The sequence below is a fragment of the Plectrocnemia conspersa genome, unplaced genomic scaffold (genome assembly GCF_051122295.1).
Source record: "Plectrocnemia conspersa isolate PC_06_02 unplaced genomic scaffold, ASM5112229v1 ptg000009l, whole genome shotgun sequence".
NCBI lineage: Eukaryota > Metazoa > Arthropoda > Insecta > Trichoptera > Polycentropodidae > Plectrocnemia > Plectrocnemia conspersa.
Genome location: NW_028277173.1, coordinates 21,961,337 through 21,979,850, shown reverse-complemented (window position 1 = coordinate 21,979,850; position 18,514 = coordinate 21,961,337). Strand labels below are relative to the sequence as shown.

General features: G+C 32.6%; 4 protein-coding genes across 5 annotated transcripts; 2 read left to right on the top strand and 2 right to left on the bottom strand.

The window, feature by feature from the left end:
• Positions 1-430: 430 nt before the first annotated feature.
• On the top strand, positions 431-6,020 carry sav (scaffold protein salvador). Its single transcript, XM_088191830.1, has 9 exons — positions 431-634; positions 786-966; positions 1,348-1,429; positions 1,497-1,794; positions 1,867-1,995; positions 3,719-3,899; positions 3,963-4,099; positions 4,158-4,290; positions 5,516-6,020. Exons 1-9 carry the CDS (start codon positions 550-552, stop codon positions 5,604-5,606), a joined length of 1,317 nt encoding a protein of 438 aa, XP_088047956.1. The 5' UTR covers positions 431-549; the 3' UTR covers positions 5,607-6,020.
• A 2,741-nt stretch (positions 6,021-8,761) lies between these two features.
• On the top strand, positions 8,762-13,266 carry LOC148232250 (uncharacterized protein C13G5.2-like). 2 transcript variants are annotated; one of them, XM_088193074.1, is made up of 5 exons: positions 8,762-8,865; positions 9,946-10,100; positions 10,222-10,514; positions 11,515-11,695; positions 11,756-13,266. In XM_088193074.1, exons 3-5 carry the CDS (start codon positions 10,227-10,229, stop codon positions 12,046-12,048), a joined length of 762 nt encoding a protein of 253 aa, XP_088049200.1. In that variant the 5' UTR covers positions 8,762-8,865; positions 9,946-10,100; positions 10,222-10,226; the 3' UTR covers positions 12,049-13,266. The 2 variants fall into 2 exon arrangements, with proteins under 2 accessions (XP_088049200.1, XP_088049199.1); XM_088193073.1 differs by having other exon boundaries at positions 8,793-8,941.
• Positions 13,267-13,826: 560 nt separating this feature from the next.
• LOC148232249 (putative methyltransferase-like protein 25) lies at positions 13,827-16,870 on the bottom strand. The gene is made up of 6 exons (XM_088191828.1): positions 16,451-16,870; positions 16,199-16,387; positions 15,893-16,130; positions 15,626-15,823; positions 14,424-14,533; positions 13,827-14,351 (listed from the first exon to the last, which is right to left on the bottom strand). The coding sequence occupies exons 1-6, from the start codon at positions 16,868-16,870 to the stop codon at positions 13,977-13,979; spliced, it is 1,530 nt and encodes a 509-aa protein (XP_088047954.1). The 3' UTR covers positions 13,827-13,976.
• Positions 16,871-16,875: 5 nt separating this feature from the next.
• LOC148232248 (uncharacterized) lies at positions 16,876-17,421 on the bottom strand. The gene is made up of 2 exons (XM_088191829.1): positions 17,184-17,421; positions 16,876-17,117 (listed from the first exon to the last, which is right to left on the bottom strand). The coding sequence occupies exons 1-2, from the start codon at positions 17,362-17,364 to the stop codon at positions 16,876-16,878; spliced, it is 423 nt and encodes a 140-aa protein (XP_088047955.1). The 5' UTR covers positions 17,365-17,421.
• Between the last annotated feature and the right edge of the window lie 1,093 nt (positions 17,422-18,514).

The following is an 18,514-nucleotide window of genomic DNA, read 5'->3' as shown; positions in this document are numbered from 1 at the left end:
CCGCGATGTTTGCATCTCCTCGAAGTCTGACAACGCGCTCCAATTTCGTGAACCACGCCACAACGTCCCCCTCGCCGTTGAATGGCCGCACCACGTCGCAGATCCGCACTTCTGCCATGTTGCCCGGATAGCTTGTGCTGCCGTCCGCCTAGGTCGCTGTCCGGTTTAAGAGAGCGAGTCCTGCGCGTCTTCCCCTCGGTCGCCTTTTTCCTCCCCCCGGTGTTGCCATCACACCACACATTCTTTTGGCAATATACTTAAATGCTACTTTTTTACGTTGCGTTGTACACAAAAACGATAAACTGTTTAGGCAAAATATGGGAGCATTCTATTTTACAACTTATAGAATTATATATGTTTAGAATTTAGAACTATTCGACTTGAATTGCTGTATAAAAGAAAGAAAAATGTCAGCCTTTATGGCAACACTCTTACACTGGCAATCGTCCACCTAACGTCATTTTGAATGTTGGGTTGTGGTTTGCGTCACTTTGCTATTATCGTCTCGGTTTTCCGCATGAATGCGCGCTTAGTTACAAGTTTTACGAAATGATCTCGAGAAAAGGACAGAAAGCGATCAAGGAGGGCGTAGTCGGCAAATATGTTAAGAAAGACACCCCTCCAGAAATGCCCAGTTAGTTTCCACCCTTTGTTTACATCGCGAATGTTTCGTTAAAGAGTATTATTATTACACAAATTAATCCAAATGTCCAATTATATTAACCGAACCTTGCTTAATTACAATTGCACAATTGTACCTAAAATATTATTTTATTCTATTGTAGTTATAAACGTGTGGACGACTGAAAGAAATCGAAGGCCGCGTTCGCAGCAGCCTCAGCCTATTCCGGATAACAATATAGCAAATGTTCTACAGCCTGAACACAAATTTGGAAAAGGCCAAGGATTAGGAGGGCATGCAGGAAAATACACTCCTAGTGAATCTGTTCCAAATTTATCTCACAGGTAAATATTTGACAATCTATTTTTCAACATGATTTTCCTCCATTTATAATAGTGGAATAGTGTCACCTTAAATCTATAGTTAATAACTCTTGGTTGCTGACTATGTGGTGACTATGTGGCTCTTAGCCAAATCCGAAAATTGAGGGTAGAATGATGCTCAGCTGCAAAAGTCTATAAGTCAAAAGAATATAAGCTTTTATACCCGAAATCCCCTCCATCGGGAAGGGGGTTTCACTACCTAATTTAAACTTGTAAGGTTTGTCATCAAAATAGAATTGCAGCTGGTATCTTAAACATGCAATATATGAGCGTGTCGCAAAGAAATTGTCATTGTTTTTAGATTTATTTAATATACAATAATGTCCTTGATTTTTTTTAAAGATTTGCTAGTCTATCCGCAAGCGGTGACTCGTCATCAAATCAACCGACAGCGTATTACAGCACAGAAGTGATTAGCGCTCCAGTATGCTCATTATTATTATTGCTTTTAATTAATTTTATACTCCGATAATTCAATTGCATATCCACAGATATCGCACGCTGTTAGCTACGCGGACATCGAGACCGGAAGCTTTAGCCGACAAAACAGCAGACAGAGACATCAAATTCATCAGCAACAACCCGACGATCCGATATATCAAAATCAGCAACAGGTGATACAGCAACAGCACGAGATCGTGTCTAGGGAAAATAGCAACGAGTCGCATGCTAAAATCACGCCGACGTCTTCGCTGCATCACATATCGTCGTCTTCCCCTTCGCAGATGCATCCTTCATCATCTTCAACTAGTCTAGCGAATCATCCTCTCACCCACTCGGCTATTCAGGGTAAAATTTCAATATGTGAAAACTTATTCTCTCTTCTATATGAATTTACTATATATTGAGATATATTTTTAGGATTCAGCGGTAGTACAACGTCCGTTCCTATTTATTCAAACGTTATCAGCGGACCGCCAGGAATGACTTATGGAGAACAATTAATACACAATGCAACACACAGCCCTGGAATAATGACTAACAATCAAAGTTTGTATAATATTGTATATATAATATATGTTTCTAGCTTAACTAGGGTGACCAGGACAGTCCCGTTTTTTTCGTGCTTTGCGTTCCTCCTGTCATTTTCGTAAAATTATCTGCCATTTATTGTGTCATCTTCAGCTACTTGCGCCTCAAAAATCCCTTCTAGTCTTACTCATTGTTATAAAAGAATACGATCCCACCTGTGAAATATTTGTAAATAGAAAACACATGTTTAAAACTTGTTTTGTTTCGAATGCACACATGATCATTTCGTTTCGAGACAGAAGTTCAGTTGTGATATTGTTTTTTACTTTTGTTAAAATATACTTCAGAAAAAAATTTGCTTGCAGTGTTATGTCATAATAATTCTTATACAAATGTAAAATACAATATTAAATTTCATTTTTATCTTATTTCATTTTTCATTTTTAAAGAAATGTACGTTCTGAAAAAATTATATAACTTTGTAAAAGAAGAAATGAAAATTGAAGAAAACAAAATTATTGCTTGCACATAATTTTTGTAATTAAAAGTAACAGAGAAAATCTTTTGAGAACATTTGTAGTTCATTTATTGTTAATTTTACTCGTTACAGAAAAAAATTATAATTATATATTTATATAAACATGATTTTTTTTATCTTTGTTTTATTCATTTTTCTGTCCACAAGAATTGTACAGTCTGAAAAAAAATATTTCCTTGATAATATTAACCCTTTTACCGTGGATGGTTCATTAAGAAGATCGCCAGTACTTTTTTTTTAATATTTTTAAACCATATTTTTTAAAATATGGCACCCCCTATATATTAACAAATTTCAAAATTACACACAAAAATATCAACCGTAGTGAATGGATTTACGGTTTTGCATGAGAAAAATTGTAAAAATTTTGGATGTGCAACACTTTTTTTGTATAGTGTGGGGGGATTTTCATTTTTGTGGTACGTACCTTTTTGAGTCCTCGGAAATATGGTCACCCTACGATTAACCCTTTAAGCGGTATCATTGTACATGTACCGTGTTCGATCTTTTGTTTTAAGGTACCCCAGATTGTTATATATTTACATTTATAACAATAAAATAAAAAACATTATATTTATTTAATATCTTTTTAATTTGATCTAACGCAAATGATTTTTATAGAAAAATTATTAAATTAACCTATAAATTAAAGAGTACGAAATAAATGAACGTAACAAAAAATATTTTATATTAATATTATAGAACATATTGTGAGCCTCCGAATTTATATTGAAAAATTCCACAAAAGCCGAATAATATATAAAAAATGTACGTAAAATAAATTAACGAAATTTAACAATAGAAAAGTGTTAAAGTAAATTATTAATGAGCGCCTATCTATTTACAAAATTAAATAAAACTAAATCTTATAGAAAAGATATCAATGATTTATTCGCTTACGACACAGCCATTCTATGTTCCTATAAAAAACCCAACTAAATTAATTAAAATTAAAATAATTTGCCAAATGGGTGGTCATGCAAATCGCACTAAAAAATCGTATTATTTTCTCATAAAAGGAAAACAACTTTCACTATCGATAATTTAGTTAAAATTAAAATGTTTAAAATTTTCCGCATACTTTATCTTTGTTTAGGGGGTCATAAATCGTTGGTATTAGACTGAATTAAAAATAATATTTAAGAGCATCCTGATAATTATATTATAGATATTGTTATGTTTATATTTTATTTATAATTTTAGATGATTTAGACGATGTAGAACTTCCTTTGCCTCCTGGGTGGTCCGCCGATTTTACGTTGCGCGGTAGAAAGTACTACGTAGATCACAACACGCAAACGACTCACTGGACTCATCCCTTAGAATCTGTTCCATCTGGTTGGCAAAGAGTTCACAGCCCTCATCAAGGAATATATTATTTCAAGTAAGTGCAACGTTTTAAAATATCAATTATAATTTTTATTGTTTTTCTATTAATTCTTTTCAGCGAAATGACGAGACAGGCGTCGTTGGCTCATCCGTGTCTTGTCGGAGGTTGTTATCTATTTGGACCATTATCGGGTGCTCTCGTTCCTCCTTATTTATTAGAAGAAATACCACCCTGGCTTATTGTCTATTCAAAAGGTAATCATTATAGTAATTATTATTTTTTATAAGAATTAAAACAATGTTTTATTCACAGCTTCCCAAGAAATCGACCATAAACTAGTATGGGGAATGTTCAGATTAAACGAACTAGATTGTTATTCAGCAATGTTGACAAGATTGTACAAACAAGAGTTGCAGTTAATTGTGATGAAATATGAACAATATAGGTAAAAATATTTTTTTATTCATTTTATGCTTAGTTAATTACAGCAATAGTGTCACTGTTAAAAACTGCCCCAATTCCAATACAATTGTTTCGTCTTAAGTAAAGAATCGTTAAATTTATTGCTGTATAGTATTTATATATAAACAGTAGAGACTGTGAACATATCCTATGAACGAGAATCTAGAATGTCTTGCTCCGTTATAAAGTAGAACCTGATTTTTTATGGAAAGATATGTTACTATCTATCAGTTTAAACATTGGAAGAATAGCGGTACCGGTGATGCCGTCTATTGGCAAAATAATGGCTCATGTTTTTTGAAATGCAAAGAAAATAGTGATACTTGATTACCTTCCTAAGGCCCTCCGCACACGGAGCAACTGTTTTGCAACTTGATGGGAAACCAGTTGCGCATGCAACTATTTAGTGACCACGCCTGCGTACGGGAGTGTGTGTCCGCACACGAGCGACTAAAACCAAACCGATTTCAAATCAGTCAGCAACAACTGGTTGCATGCGATCTTTTTTCCTAGTCACAAAACAGTTGCGTTGCATGGTTGCACGTGTCTTCACAAAAAGTTCAAGAAATGAGTGAAGCGGCCAAGTCATAGATTGTCGATTGTCGAATGCTATAAACTTTTTGTCTGTTTGATTCAGTTGTTCTGCTGTTACAAACACATTTGACTTGATATTTCTCTGTATATAGGGATGACACCAATATTCCCTGCTCTAATAGCCAATTAAGTATTCTTCATCTGAACTACTACTTGACATTTTGCGAAAAACAGCTTTGTGACTACAAACTTATAGAGAACTTTGCTCAAAATAATCCAGAATCAGCTGCGCTCGTGTGCGGTGTGAGGTTTTAATTTGATTGCAAACTGGTTGTGTATGTGACTAGAATGCAACGAATTTGCAACTCGAGTTGCCAAACAGTTGCTCCGTGTGTGGAGGGCCTAAGAGTCAAAACATGACAGAACAATACATCAACTTGTAGAAGAAATAAAAAGAGAGCAATCTGAAATTTATACATCATTCTATCTAACTCTATAATTCACGTGAGATTTTAATTTATCATTGTTTCTGCAACTCTTAAAAGATAAAATATAATCATAGATAAAAACACAATATTTAGTCTCAGAGTTGATAATGATTTTGCAAAACTTAATGATTGTGTTATATTTATTTTGCAACTCTATTGTGTATGATTAATTAATGTTATTTTCAGATCAGCGTTGCTACAAGAAATGGAGAGAAGAAGGAGAGGTATTGTTTCTCGTCTCAAAACTGATGATAATGATCAATTTAAAAAGCAATGATGCATTTTTTTCGCCATCTTTATTTTTGCTCAGCGATTGTATTCTATATAGCTACAGAACTTATAAGACTTCTATGTGCAATTTTGATCTTGATGTGCCAAACGAGTTATGTATATTTAGAGTTTTATCTATGCATTGAAAGTATTAAAAGTAATATAAATTATATTTAAAATATCTGTGATATTTAAAGGGAAAATATACTTTTGTATAATGTATATATATATATATCATATTTTTGGAACGATTTTTAAACTTTTATTGTACAAAACGATACCTTTCACAAAAAATATGTTAAATAATACTCATGTACTGCAATTTCATTATGTAAATAAAATAAACTATTTTGATATATGTAGCTTTGTATACATTTATTTTTGTGTATGAATAATTTAATTGAAATAAAAGTAAAATAAATCTAAACACTATTTATTTTAGTTTGCACAAAAACATTTTGAAGAGAAAGGTTCAGGTTCGGTCATTGTTCGAAAGTTTCTGGAACTGGGCTTCCTTTTACTTCATACTCGTCTACCTTTGTAAAACCTTTTATTGTAATCACTTTAGCATGTTGAATACCGAGTGACTTGGCCCACATTTGTCCTAGAAAAATAAAAAGGAAGTAGAAATACGATTTACCTAATGATCTAGTTTTTACTTTATAAAATATAACCTGAGCGTGTTGATTTTTCTTCTTCGGATTTCAATCCATAGTAATCGGCCCAGTCATTTTTGCCCATCCAAATTGCAATGTTGACAGAAATTATTGATCCAAATGCACAAAACGCATAAATCATACTAAGCTTCTCTTTCGTCACTATTGTTCTGTCTATACGTTGATATTTTCTTTGCTGTACTTGTGGTCTCAAGATCTTTAGCCATTTCCATGCCATCTATTTTGAAATAACATATATTTAAATATACACTAAAATAATAGTTTTTTGTATAAAAAACATTAATAAATCCTCTTTACGTTTTATGCAACAAACAGATGTCACACAAATAGCAAATACAACCTTAACCTACAACTGTCAAAACAAAAATGTTGCCCACACAGAATATTTAAATAAGTAGGACTGCAAACCAAACAAGAAATGGTTGTATATAAATTTAAATTTATTTATGTGAAATATAAATATTAACATAAAATTACACAAATACACAGGGCCGATCTTAGGTTATTGCACTCCCTGGGCAAAACCTCAGTTGTTGCTCTTCCCCTATCTACTTATTATTAACTCGTTGCGCGTGAAAGGTAAACTGAGAAAAGATATAAACAAATATTTTTCACTATTACTAGGCATTTTTATTCTTCAGTATGGGGGCCAATTTAAATTTGTTATGGCCAAAACTGGTCGGCACTTGAGTTGCACTGGCGTGACAACTTTCTCTCTACCGGCAAGCTTGCAAGGGTTCAGACGCGTGCCGTCGCGCGCGCGCCCTTTTTTGTAATGTAAACAAGTATCATCAATAAAATATTACTGCAGCGGTTCAATCTGTGTCTAATTGCCACCCGTCACCATCACCGTCCCTAAATCAGTATTATTATAAAAAAGTAATTATTTTTATTTCTTATCTTCTAATTTATTTTCATTTAAATTATTTTGACTCTCTCGCAAAAGAAACTCTAAATCAGAGAACGCTTTTTCAATACTTGTGTTGCAGGTGGTAAAACTACCATCGTAATTTAGTATAAATAAGGATATGGATTTTTATTTTTCTCCCAAAATTCTAAAATATGGTTTTTTGTCTAACATTTGGACATACAATGTGCACATCTATATAAATAGGAAATTTATGTGTCTCTATTGCCAATTCTTTACTTCTCAAGAAATCTATTAAATCGCTTACCTTTTCATCAGATATTTCTTTGGATTATTGTGCTTATTCAATTGTGATTGAAATTGATTTCTTTAAAAATTATAATTTGTTCCAAATATGTTTCAAATATTGCACAGCTTGCATTTTTTGTGACTGCGTGCTTGAACATGGACCGAACCGAAATAAACCGATATTCTTTTCGGTTCGGCTCTGGCTTTCGTTCCGACAAAAATAACTATTTTTCCAGTTTTCCGTTCAGTTCCAGCTAGAATATTTATTGTAATTTTGTGTATTTATATTCTAAAACTGGTTAAAAATAAAAATATTGCATTTTTAAACTATTTGAAAGGTGTATAAGTGATTTTTAACGATTTTAAGTTTATTCTTATGAAATTAGAATGTATATTCATATAGAATATAAATGTTCATTTAATAAATCTCAAGACACTACAAAAAAGTGAAATAGTAAAAACATTAAATTATTTTTATTATGTGTAAAATGAATTTATAGTAATTTATTTGTAGGAAGCCCATTTATATATATTTATATTTAGGTTTTATTGTGGCATTCTGGTAACACTTGCGTGACGGACACATTTTCTCTTGGCGGCTCTGACGGACCCGCAAGCCGGTGCGTGCCTCGCGCACCGTCCACTCATTGTAATAACGTGTAAATAATTATATTAGTCTTAATAAAATACTACTGCAGCGGCTTAATCTGTGTCTAATTGCCACCCGTCACCTCCCGTTGTCAAATACTTTGTAGCATTTTATCGTTGATAATTTATATTTTTATACTAATAATGAGCAAGTTAATGATTTAAATTTAAAGAGAATATTTAATATTATATTTTGATTAAATTTCGTTGCATCTATGCTTAAAAGTTCATGTATAATAGTTTCATAAAAAACAAAAAAACTTTTAAGAATTATAGTTTAGGGACGGTGATGATGGCGGGTGGCAATTAGACACAGATTGAGCCGCTGCAGTAGTATATTTATTGACGGTTACAGTGCTTACATTACAAAATGGGACGGACGCGCGACGGCACGCGTCCGAACCCTTACAAGCTTGCCGGTAGAGAGAAAAAACCGTCACAACAATGCTACTTCAGCGCCGACCAGTTTTGGCCATAACAAATCTATATTGCCCCCCGTAATAGTTTAAAAAAATATGGAAGTATTAAAAAATATGATATACTATATATTTTCGACAACTTGCATTTTTTGTGACCGATGTTTACGGGAGTTTTAAAAAAATAATATTGTTCTAACCCTTTAAGTACTGAATTAATTTCATAAATGCCTATCTTTAATAATTTGATCACATATTAGCTTATATACATCGGAGTAAGTTTCCGAACAGATCTATATTGTTGCGCAGACGCGTGTAAATATGTGTCGCGCTGTCAAGTGACGAATTGACAAATAAAGTGGCTCTCATGTAATCATACTAAACTAAGCATTGTAGACATTGAATGCATGTTATTTTGCTAGTCTGATTTGATATTATGTACTTGGTAATAATTACTACGACAATATCAACAATATTATCATTTGGTATACCATAGCTCTCGCACCATCCCTAAAGGCTCGGCCACACAGAGAGCGGTCTGTCGCGGCGGGAAGCGATATCTGACCGCGGCGGTCAGGTGGTCTGGTTGTATGATGCGATGTTGCATCATTCAGTTCTGTCTGACATAACTGATGCAAGAGATGACCTTTTTTCATGCATCCCGCATTCCGACCTAGCAAATCTGGTCACTTTAGTTATACGGCTTATCAAAACTCCGTCGTTAGTTTTGTTTCAATATCGCCTGTATATATATATATATATACAATAGATTATAAGTTTCATTTTGTTTATCTTATCAATATTGCTTCAATCTATTGTCTGATTATGTACCTATTCTTATTTGAATTTGGAGTACACACAATTTCCACATCTGATTCACTTAAACCGAAATCAGAATATTCTCCACATCCCGTGAGTTTGTAAGATCAAACGTTCTTTCTAAAAACTGATTTTCTATAAATAAAGCTATTAATATTTAAAATACAATTTTTCATATGTAATATATTTTTTAATACTCAATATAAAGAGTGTATTTTATTTGCTAAAATGTCAAAATTCGAAGTATGTATAATACATTTAATATAATGGGGAAAAATTCAGTTTTTATTATTTAATGCGTTTTGGATAATTGAAGTCATTTTCGTTCTAAATTAATTGTTTTCAAATCTTCATCTACGTTTTTTGATTCATCCATTTATTTACTTTATATTTGTAATTAATTTTAAGCTGAATAAAGCTGAGAATGTTTCTTTTAATCTTTTAAGTTTTTTCAAGATTGAAAAAATATATCTACAATTAAACAAATATTTAAACAAGCAATTTTAACATTATATTCAATATTGTGAAATGAAAATTATTTTTAACTGCCGCTAAAAGCGGCCGCCAGCATGGCTTGCACGCCAACTAAGCACCATTGTGTTGTTACCATTCGATTTTTTTTTAATTCAGAAAATATAGAGGATATACCAGAAAAAGAAAAATACTGTACTACTGCAAATCTGTCACATTATGCTAAAGTTGGTGTACAGCATGCAACGAACGCTTATGGACTGATAACTGAGCGAATAAAGCCACTGCTGACAATTTAGTTGACAAAACCACAGGTACGGTTTATAATAATTTATAATAGGTTGATAATTCACTGTGATTAATCATTTAGTAATATTTAGTCACAAGTTAATATCGTTTATAGCTTAATCAATAACATTCGTTTATATTATTCAGAAAACATGGCAAATGCACCTGAAAACAAAAACTGCACCGTTTCTACTGGAGGTCTGGCGCATTATGCAAACGTTGGCTTACAATATGCGACGAAAAATTACAGACTATTAATTGATGCCAGAAAAACCACTGCTGTCAATTTAGTTGATAAAAGCAAAGGTACCGTTTGGAATGGATCGATGATTCGTGTCGATCGTCCACATGCCAACGTGTCTTTCAATCACATTAATGTTAACCCAAAGTTTTCTGGCGTTCCTGATCCTCATATACAAATATCATCGACAACTTTGGAAGTGAGTATAATATAATTATTATACAAATTGATTGCAATTACATATTTGAGTTTCCCTAATGCACTTAAGCAGAAAAGTAAATAAATATTCCGTTTATTTCACATTTTCCAAATACATGGATCAAATATCAATATAAATTTTAATGAATTAAAATGCAGAATTACAAATCAAAATAGTTCTGTTACTTTCTATATATTGTAAACATCAATAATAAGGTCTCGGGACATGAGATACTAAAAAATATAAAATTACGGGTAAATTGCCCTCCTCTAGCTCTATGCCTCAGTACTAAAGCGTCATTTGTAATTCTAACGTTAATGTATATTTAAAAGACATTTCATTTAATATATCAAGAAACTAGATGCCGGGTGCTCAATCTACTGTTTTCTTACTCAAATATAAATTATAACAATATCTAGTATAAAATTCAAGTGTCAGTATCTGGTAGTATTATACAGTATTGGATGTGGAATAATCTTAGTTGCAAGGTGTTGTAGCAGGCAGTCAAAATCAATATAGCCTTGCAGTAATGATGGTATAGAAGTGATAGAAAGACGTACTCATTGGTACCTTTCTATATCTCTCCATGCGCATGTTTTCTTGTCTCTGACCTCTGCTGGTTGACTTGTGGCATTGGTCTGATACTCTAATTGCTCTTTAAGTAGTGCTGTTCTAAGTCGAACATTTTCCGCTGAGTCCTGGTGTGACTAAGTGGCCGAAGCTTGGACAAATGAGTAAAAGTATTATTTAAAATAATATCCCTACTAGGTATCAAACCCCGCCTATAATGTACAACCCACATAATGATTTTGGAACTTTGTCCACTCGTACACTTCCTGAACAACAAGCGTGCATCACTATACTGAACTTTCATTCGTCAATGAATTTCAATTGGTTTCATACCTTCACTATTAATAAAGCATGTTGCAAATGCAGCGACCTTTCTGTGACCACGTTTAAACTACTTGTGAAGTTTATCTTAAAAGAATATTTTTTTAAGGGTGCAAGGATTGTGGGAAAAGGGTTAAAAATAATAGATACAACTATGGCTGTTACTGCAGTGGGCGTCGAAACTGCAATAATAAGTCAAAATGCATACAATGACTATCAATATGGAACTACAAGGAACACTACAACTGCAGTAGCATCTACTGTTGGCGCTTGGGGTGGCAGTTTAGGAGGTATATTTTTTTTATATTTTCATCATATTGATGGATATTCAAAACATATTTTAATTACAGGTTCAGCAGTCGGAGCAGCCGTAGGGACGTTAATATTCCCAGTAATTGGCACTATTGCGGGTGGTTTGATTGGCGGAGCTTGCGGTGCTATCGGCGGTGTCATAGGAACTGATGCAATCGTTTTGGCGATTGGAGATTTATTTCAATATAATTTAGAAACATACCGTTGTCAAAAGTGCGATGCACCGTTTGTATGTCGCAAATACACAAATCAATCCCGTAAGGAATGTCAATATAACAGTTGTGGTCTTGTCCGTTCACTATATTTCAGTTTTAATATTTTCGAAAATTAGTAGCTATATAATTATACAAAACATTATTTTGTAAGTTTAAAAATATGCAGGGCCAGCCTGAGAATATTTAGAAAACATTTTGAAAATTTTTTTTGAGGACGAATTCATGAGAGCTAAAAAATCGGTCTTTTCGAAAAATTTTGAGGTTCATCGACACCGTGCTAAATATAATTAAATGGCGCCCCAAGCGACCGCCTGTACAGCTTGCATCTTGGGCCGGCCCTGAAATTACGACATAGTTGCTTATATAAATCCTTTATATACAATATATAATATAAGCTTTAGTATAAATTTATTATCACTTGAACTTTAATTAATGTATTTTATACATTTTGTTACGGTACTAGTAAATATTTAAACAAAATATTAAATATTTAAGATAAATATTAAATATTTAAGACCTAGATTTTTAGGTCTTAACCAAAGACTGCTATAATCACACCTGTATGTGCACTATTTTCCTCATCATGGTACGTTATTTATCACTTTCCATAGTGTAATATTGTATAAAAAATCAGGCTGTTCAAGTATAATTTTAACGTTCTTTCAGTGTTCGTTAACAGTAGTCGTATCGATGATGCTTTTTAGTAACAAGATATTTTTTGTTTCGGTATTTTCAAACATAAATTAATAATGGAAGTGGAGATAAAAAATCTCAGTTTAGCTATATTATACTTTATGAGTTTTAACTCAGTCATAATGTAATAATAGCAGTTAAAAACATATGTAGGGTAGGGATGTTAATAAATTTAGAAAGTGTCAAATGTGGTGCAAAACAATACTGGAATTTCCACGTAAGAATAGGTAGCTCTTGTGGGTTGTTAGTGAGGATATTAGGGTTGCCATCCAAGCAGATTCGAGATTAACGATACGGAAGTCAGCACAGAAGCTCGACATGTCGAATATGGTTACTTTATAAATTGTCTGAGGAAAGCCTCTCGCAGCGTATCTCAATATGCCAATCATTTATGATTTTAGAACAGAAAGATTTATTTTTAGTCATGTTGTTACTGGATGTGAGAAGTGGATCCTTTATGTTAACATGCGACATAAAAAGCAGTAGTTGGACACAAATCAACCCCCATTTTGTGGACCCCAAGAAGATAATGTTATGCATTTGGTAGGATATGAAGGACGTAATTCATTATGAATTATTAGATTATAGGCATACAATTAGAACACACATAGTGTGCTCAGCTAGTTTGTTTACAAATGACTCTGGCCATAAAAATACCTGCCTGAAACATATAATTTATTGAAAGTATCGCGTTTTATTTTTTTGGCTTATGACATTAAAAAACGCAGATTTATGGAATAACCTGATATATTACTTACAGCGGTTTCCAAGTTAAAATACAAATATATTATTAAAAAATATATATAAGAGCTTCTAGAATTATCACTCTGCTAATTACATACATAATGGCATTACTTTCTATCGATTAATTTTCTATTGTCGATGAATAAGTTAAACTAAATTTTGTTTTATCAAAAATTTTTACTAATGAATACACTAATCGTTATTTTACATTGTCAAATCTGTTTATTTTCGTGAAAAAATATTCTAATCTCTTACCAAATACTTGTATATATATTTTATACAATATATAAAAAATTAAGATCGTATGTACAATAATTTAATTATAATGTATTTCATCTTGATGTTTTTTAAATTGATTCTTTAACAATAAATTAAGTTTTAAAATACACATATATGTATGTATTTTGTTATTATGATTTTATATTTAATATAACTATGCAAATAATAAATAAATATATTCATGAAATATTTTATTTTATTTTCATTCTAGTTTACATATTATTTACACTTATAAAAAATTCTCACATAATTATTTTTATACTAAAATTAATACCGCTATACAGTCAGTACAAATAATACGTATTTTGTATTATCTTATATGTACATTTTAATTCCGTTTCCTGTACGCAATTAACGAATGACATCTAGGGGACAAAACAGGATCAAACATTCGAACAAGGTAAGCTTCTCCCAATTCACCGTTGAATCCGTTCTCATGAAGATACATCAACTTATCCAATAATATCAGACTTTCGACCACAGGTCCCAAGCACATTCGTAGGAGATAAAAAATGATCATGCGATCGTTATGGTGTTTATGAGATGTCTCTAAATCGTTGAGGTGTTTTTCGTCAAAGTTCATAAGGTTGCAATCAAAATTGCGCTTTTTGGCAGCGTTTTTGACATAATCTGCAAAACTGGTGCATTTCACGCCCAACTTTCTCAAACTCCCCTCTGTATCTATCTTACCAGCGAGTAATACCTGTATTGTTATTTGAAACCTATTAAAATTATATTTATTTAAAAATACATATATTATAAAAATAATACATACTTGAAGAAGGGCACGATAAAACAACGATTTTGACGGTAAATCTTTGAATCCGATCACTCTTTCTAAAGCTTGTGCAGCCATCATGCGAGCGTTTCGTCCAATGCAAAATCCTATATCAAATTTAATACATTTTATCAATCCTTAGTCAAATAAAAGCATATTAGGGTTGTTTGAAAAGTTTTCAAAAGAGAAGTTTCCTTTCCTTAGATGTGTCCACAGACCACTTGTGGTTTGTGGACACATCTAACCATACATATAACATCAAACAATATTGAGAGCCTCTAAATTGATATAAAAAAATAACACAAAAGTCAAATAATGGATGTAAAATAAATTAACGAAATTTTATAATAGAAAAGTGTTAAAATAAATTATTAAAGCATACTAATACAAAAAAAATAGTAAAATAAATCAACGCAATAAAACGTTGATATAATAATAATAAATAAATAACAACAGAACTAATAATGGAAAACTAAGTAAAATTAACTCACTCCCAGGTGTATACTAACAAATATGTATAAATTAATTCACTACTCAAAAGGTTTAAATTGTATAAAAATAACAGTAGCATAAATTTATTACAAAATATACAATACATATGCGAAGGATAAATATTGACGAAAAATATGCTTCTTCATATTTTTAAATCAATATAAATAACTTTATAGTCATTTTACAAAAGAGTTATCAAAATGCAAAAAAAAACTTGTATATATTTTATGGATGTGGCTTTTTACACCTACTGTAGGTACAAATTATTGGCTATTTGCACCTACTGTTCAAACCCAAACTTAGCCTTAAACAAATTAATTTAATGGAAATTCAAAAACTATAATTAGTTTTAGTACTTTCATTAGGTTAGGTTTGGATTTGAACAGCAAATGGATGTTTCATGCTTACAGTAGTAGGTGCAAAATGCCCCATCCATATCATAGTATATATAGTTTATATAATTTTAATTTATTTATAATAATTGTCCATTTTGTACCGTGTTGTTTAACTTAATTACTATGAAAAGTCCAGATTGTTAAGGGATGATTAAAATAGTTTTAATTGCTATTTATAAATTACTCTTGGGTAAAAATGTTTTTTTACTGTAAAATAAGATATAGATACATATTTTTTTGGGAACCAAATATTAACCTCAATATCTGATTGTGAATTTGAAACAGCCCTAGTGCAATCAGCTGAAAATATACCTTTTAAGTAACTGGACATGGGAAAGTCAGACTGTGTATCGTTTTGAGTATGTTCTGGCATTTCGTATAAAGTATTCTCCTCTTTACATTCCGTCATCAAATTGTAACAGCACGGAATGACGCAGAGCACTGATGCATCAGAATTTTTTATGAATAATTTTAGTACGGTCGAACCTAATGAACCGCAAGTGTGCAAACCTAAAAAATATTCATTAAATGAAATATTTAATTAACACCGATAAGTTAAACGATACATTATATATTTACCAGTAAGAGATAATTTAGTGTTATTTAATTTATTTTCAATGTTGAAACTTTCATCAATCAGTCCAATCAAATCAGTATCCGATGTTACATATTTAACGACGTGTCGATATAAATGACCAATTTTATCAGAATTTTCAAAATCGTGCGATTTATAAGCATCATTATTATCGTCTTGTTTTGATATTGATTCGTTGAGTTTTAAATCGTGAGCTTTTTTCAGTATTGCTGGCCAATATCGCTAAAATTATAAGGTAAATTTGTTTAAGTGGTTTCGGATGTTTTTAAACACTATTACGTTAAAATTACGTCTAATTTTTTATTGCGATCAGCTGCACCTTTGGCGTTAATCTTAGAATAATCAATATTTAACACTGGAATTTTAAAAAGTGTCGTTAACATCGAAGATAAGTATCCCTTTCCTCCTCCTAAATCTACTATGTGCGTTGCATCTGACCATTTGTGTAAACTTGCTAAAACGCCAGATAATACTTCAACCTACAATAAAAGAATATGAATAATATACATCAATAATAGTGGTAAATTAACGAACTCGGTTACCTCATGACTTTTTTTATCCGACATGAATTCAAAAATTTTCAGCGAATCTTGAAAAACTACTCCTTTCGAATTAAACTTCTCTTTAAAAGTATCTAAAGTAAAACATGCATCGTCGTTTTTTATTCGGTGAGTATTAGCGTCTATGATAAATTTACTGAAATGCTCAAACAAAGATTTATCATTTGTCGACGATTGATTCTCGCTTCCTTTTGCAATATCACGGTTAATTTGCCAAAATGCTTCTATTGTCTTTTCATATCCATTCTGTTCTACCTCCTTTATTATTTGAGCAGGAATGAATGTATTCCATTGATCTTTAGTAATATACTCAACCATGTGAGAGTTCGCAAATGGCAATAGTGGAGTCAAATATTCTACGATCGAGTCAATCTTACGACTTAAAGTTAATATTCTCTCCATAACGTTCAAAAAGTGTAATTATTTGCACCAACGTGGTGCGAATCGATTTTGAGCAATGAACAAAGCTTTTTATATTGCAAGTGTATATCAGTCATTAATTTATCCGTGTCGAGCTCGACATTAGTCCGCGGAAAGTTCTCGCAAAGATCTTTAATTCGCTGCAACTGTTTGACGATCTTCTCGTTGTAGAGTTCGGGTTTGTGTTTCAACAACGTTAAATGGTATACAGTCGTACCCAGATAAAAACCTGCAACGGGAACATGCGTGATAAGTATCAGGGAAGAGAGATGGGAAATACTTGTGAAAAACTAACCAATGCTGTGACCGAGAGCGACAGCTCGGTGATGAGCGAGATGAAACGATGACAAATCTAGGGATTCTTGAGTCTGTGCACCATCAGCGGCGTCTCGGCCTCTTTCTTTAGCCTCTTTTAAAGCGAGATCCTCACAAAACACCACGCTGTCCAGCGCAGCATCCAGTTCCCACGTCTCCATTTCACATAACCTAAACACTAGGTGACAGCTGAACTGACAATTATAAACAAGGATTTAGACATTTTTTAGTGACCATTGAAATTTTTATTAAGCAAATTTAATTTAATTTAATTAAGCAAAATTAAGTGTATATTGAACAATATCAACTATAAATGTATATATTTTTCCTGCTATTTCAAATCTTTTGTTTTTTATTAATTCTTCAATATGTATTTTAGACAAATGGGTTTTGAAAAATAATTTTCCGTCGCATATTGTAGAGGGCTTATTTATTTATTGACCATGGCCAAATAAACTAAGCGGCTCTCTGGTAACACTGACGTGACGGCGCCGGAGAGCAACACTTTGATCTCTCATATATTATTAACATATTCACTATCCATTATTTTTCGTTATTGTTGCCGCTTTGCCCATCGATAAATGCAGACACATCCTCTTTGGAGTTTGCGTCTCCTTCAGAGTTAGCGTCCCAGGCGACTGTCCGTACTGCCCACCCCTCTGCAGGCAGTACAGGCGATCGCCTGGGGCGCCGTGATACTAAACAATATTGTAAACGAATATAATTTGATATTATTTGCCGCGCTGACCTAAGCGATTCGCTGTAAAGCAATAAAAACATGCATATATTATTTCTATATGATGCGAATTCAAGAGGGGGGAAGCCGTGAAGTCGGGCTCTTGAAAAATTAACATTTTTGAGAAGAGAACACCGACGGCGATCCTACATAGATTAAGTTCGCTATTAAATGACTAAACTTCATATATATGGGTCATTGATTAGCTAGGTACACTGTTCCATATTTTTTAACTTTATATAAATCGACCATCATCAATCGTTCGCCGGTTAGGTTAGTTTCGCAATCCCATTTTTTAAATTTCATATAAACCGAACATTCACCGTTTATAATTATATATTTCTTCCAACTTCTTTCATGGAGTCTTCCAAATCTGATGTAGATGGAGACACTCTCTTCTTGGAAGAGGTTGTAGGGCTCACGATTTTTTCGTACACGCCACTCGTTGCTCTCGTACATAGCGCCATATATCCTGCGGATCACTTTCTTCTCGAATATGTCAAGCAGCCTTTCGTCAGCCCTGGTAAGTGCCAGATTTCTGACCGTATGTCAGAACTAGTTTCACCGTTTTGTAG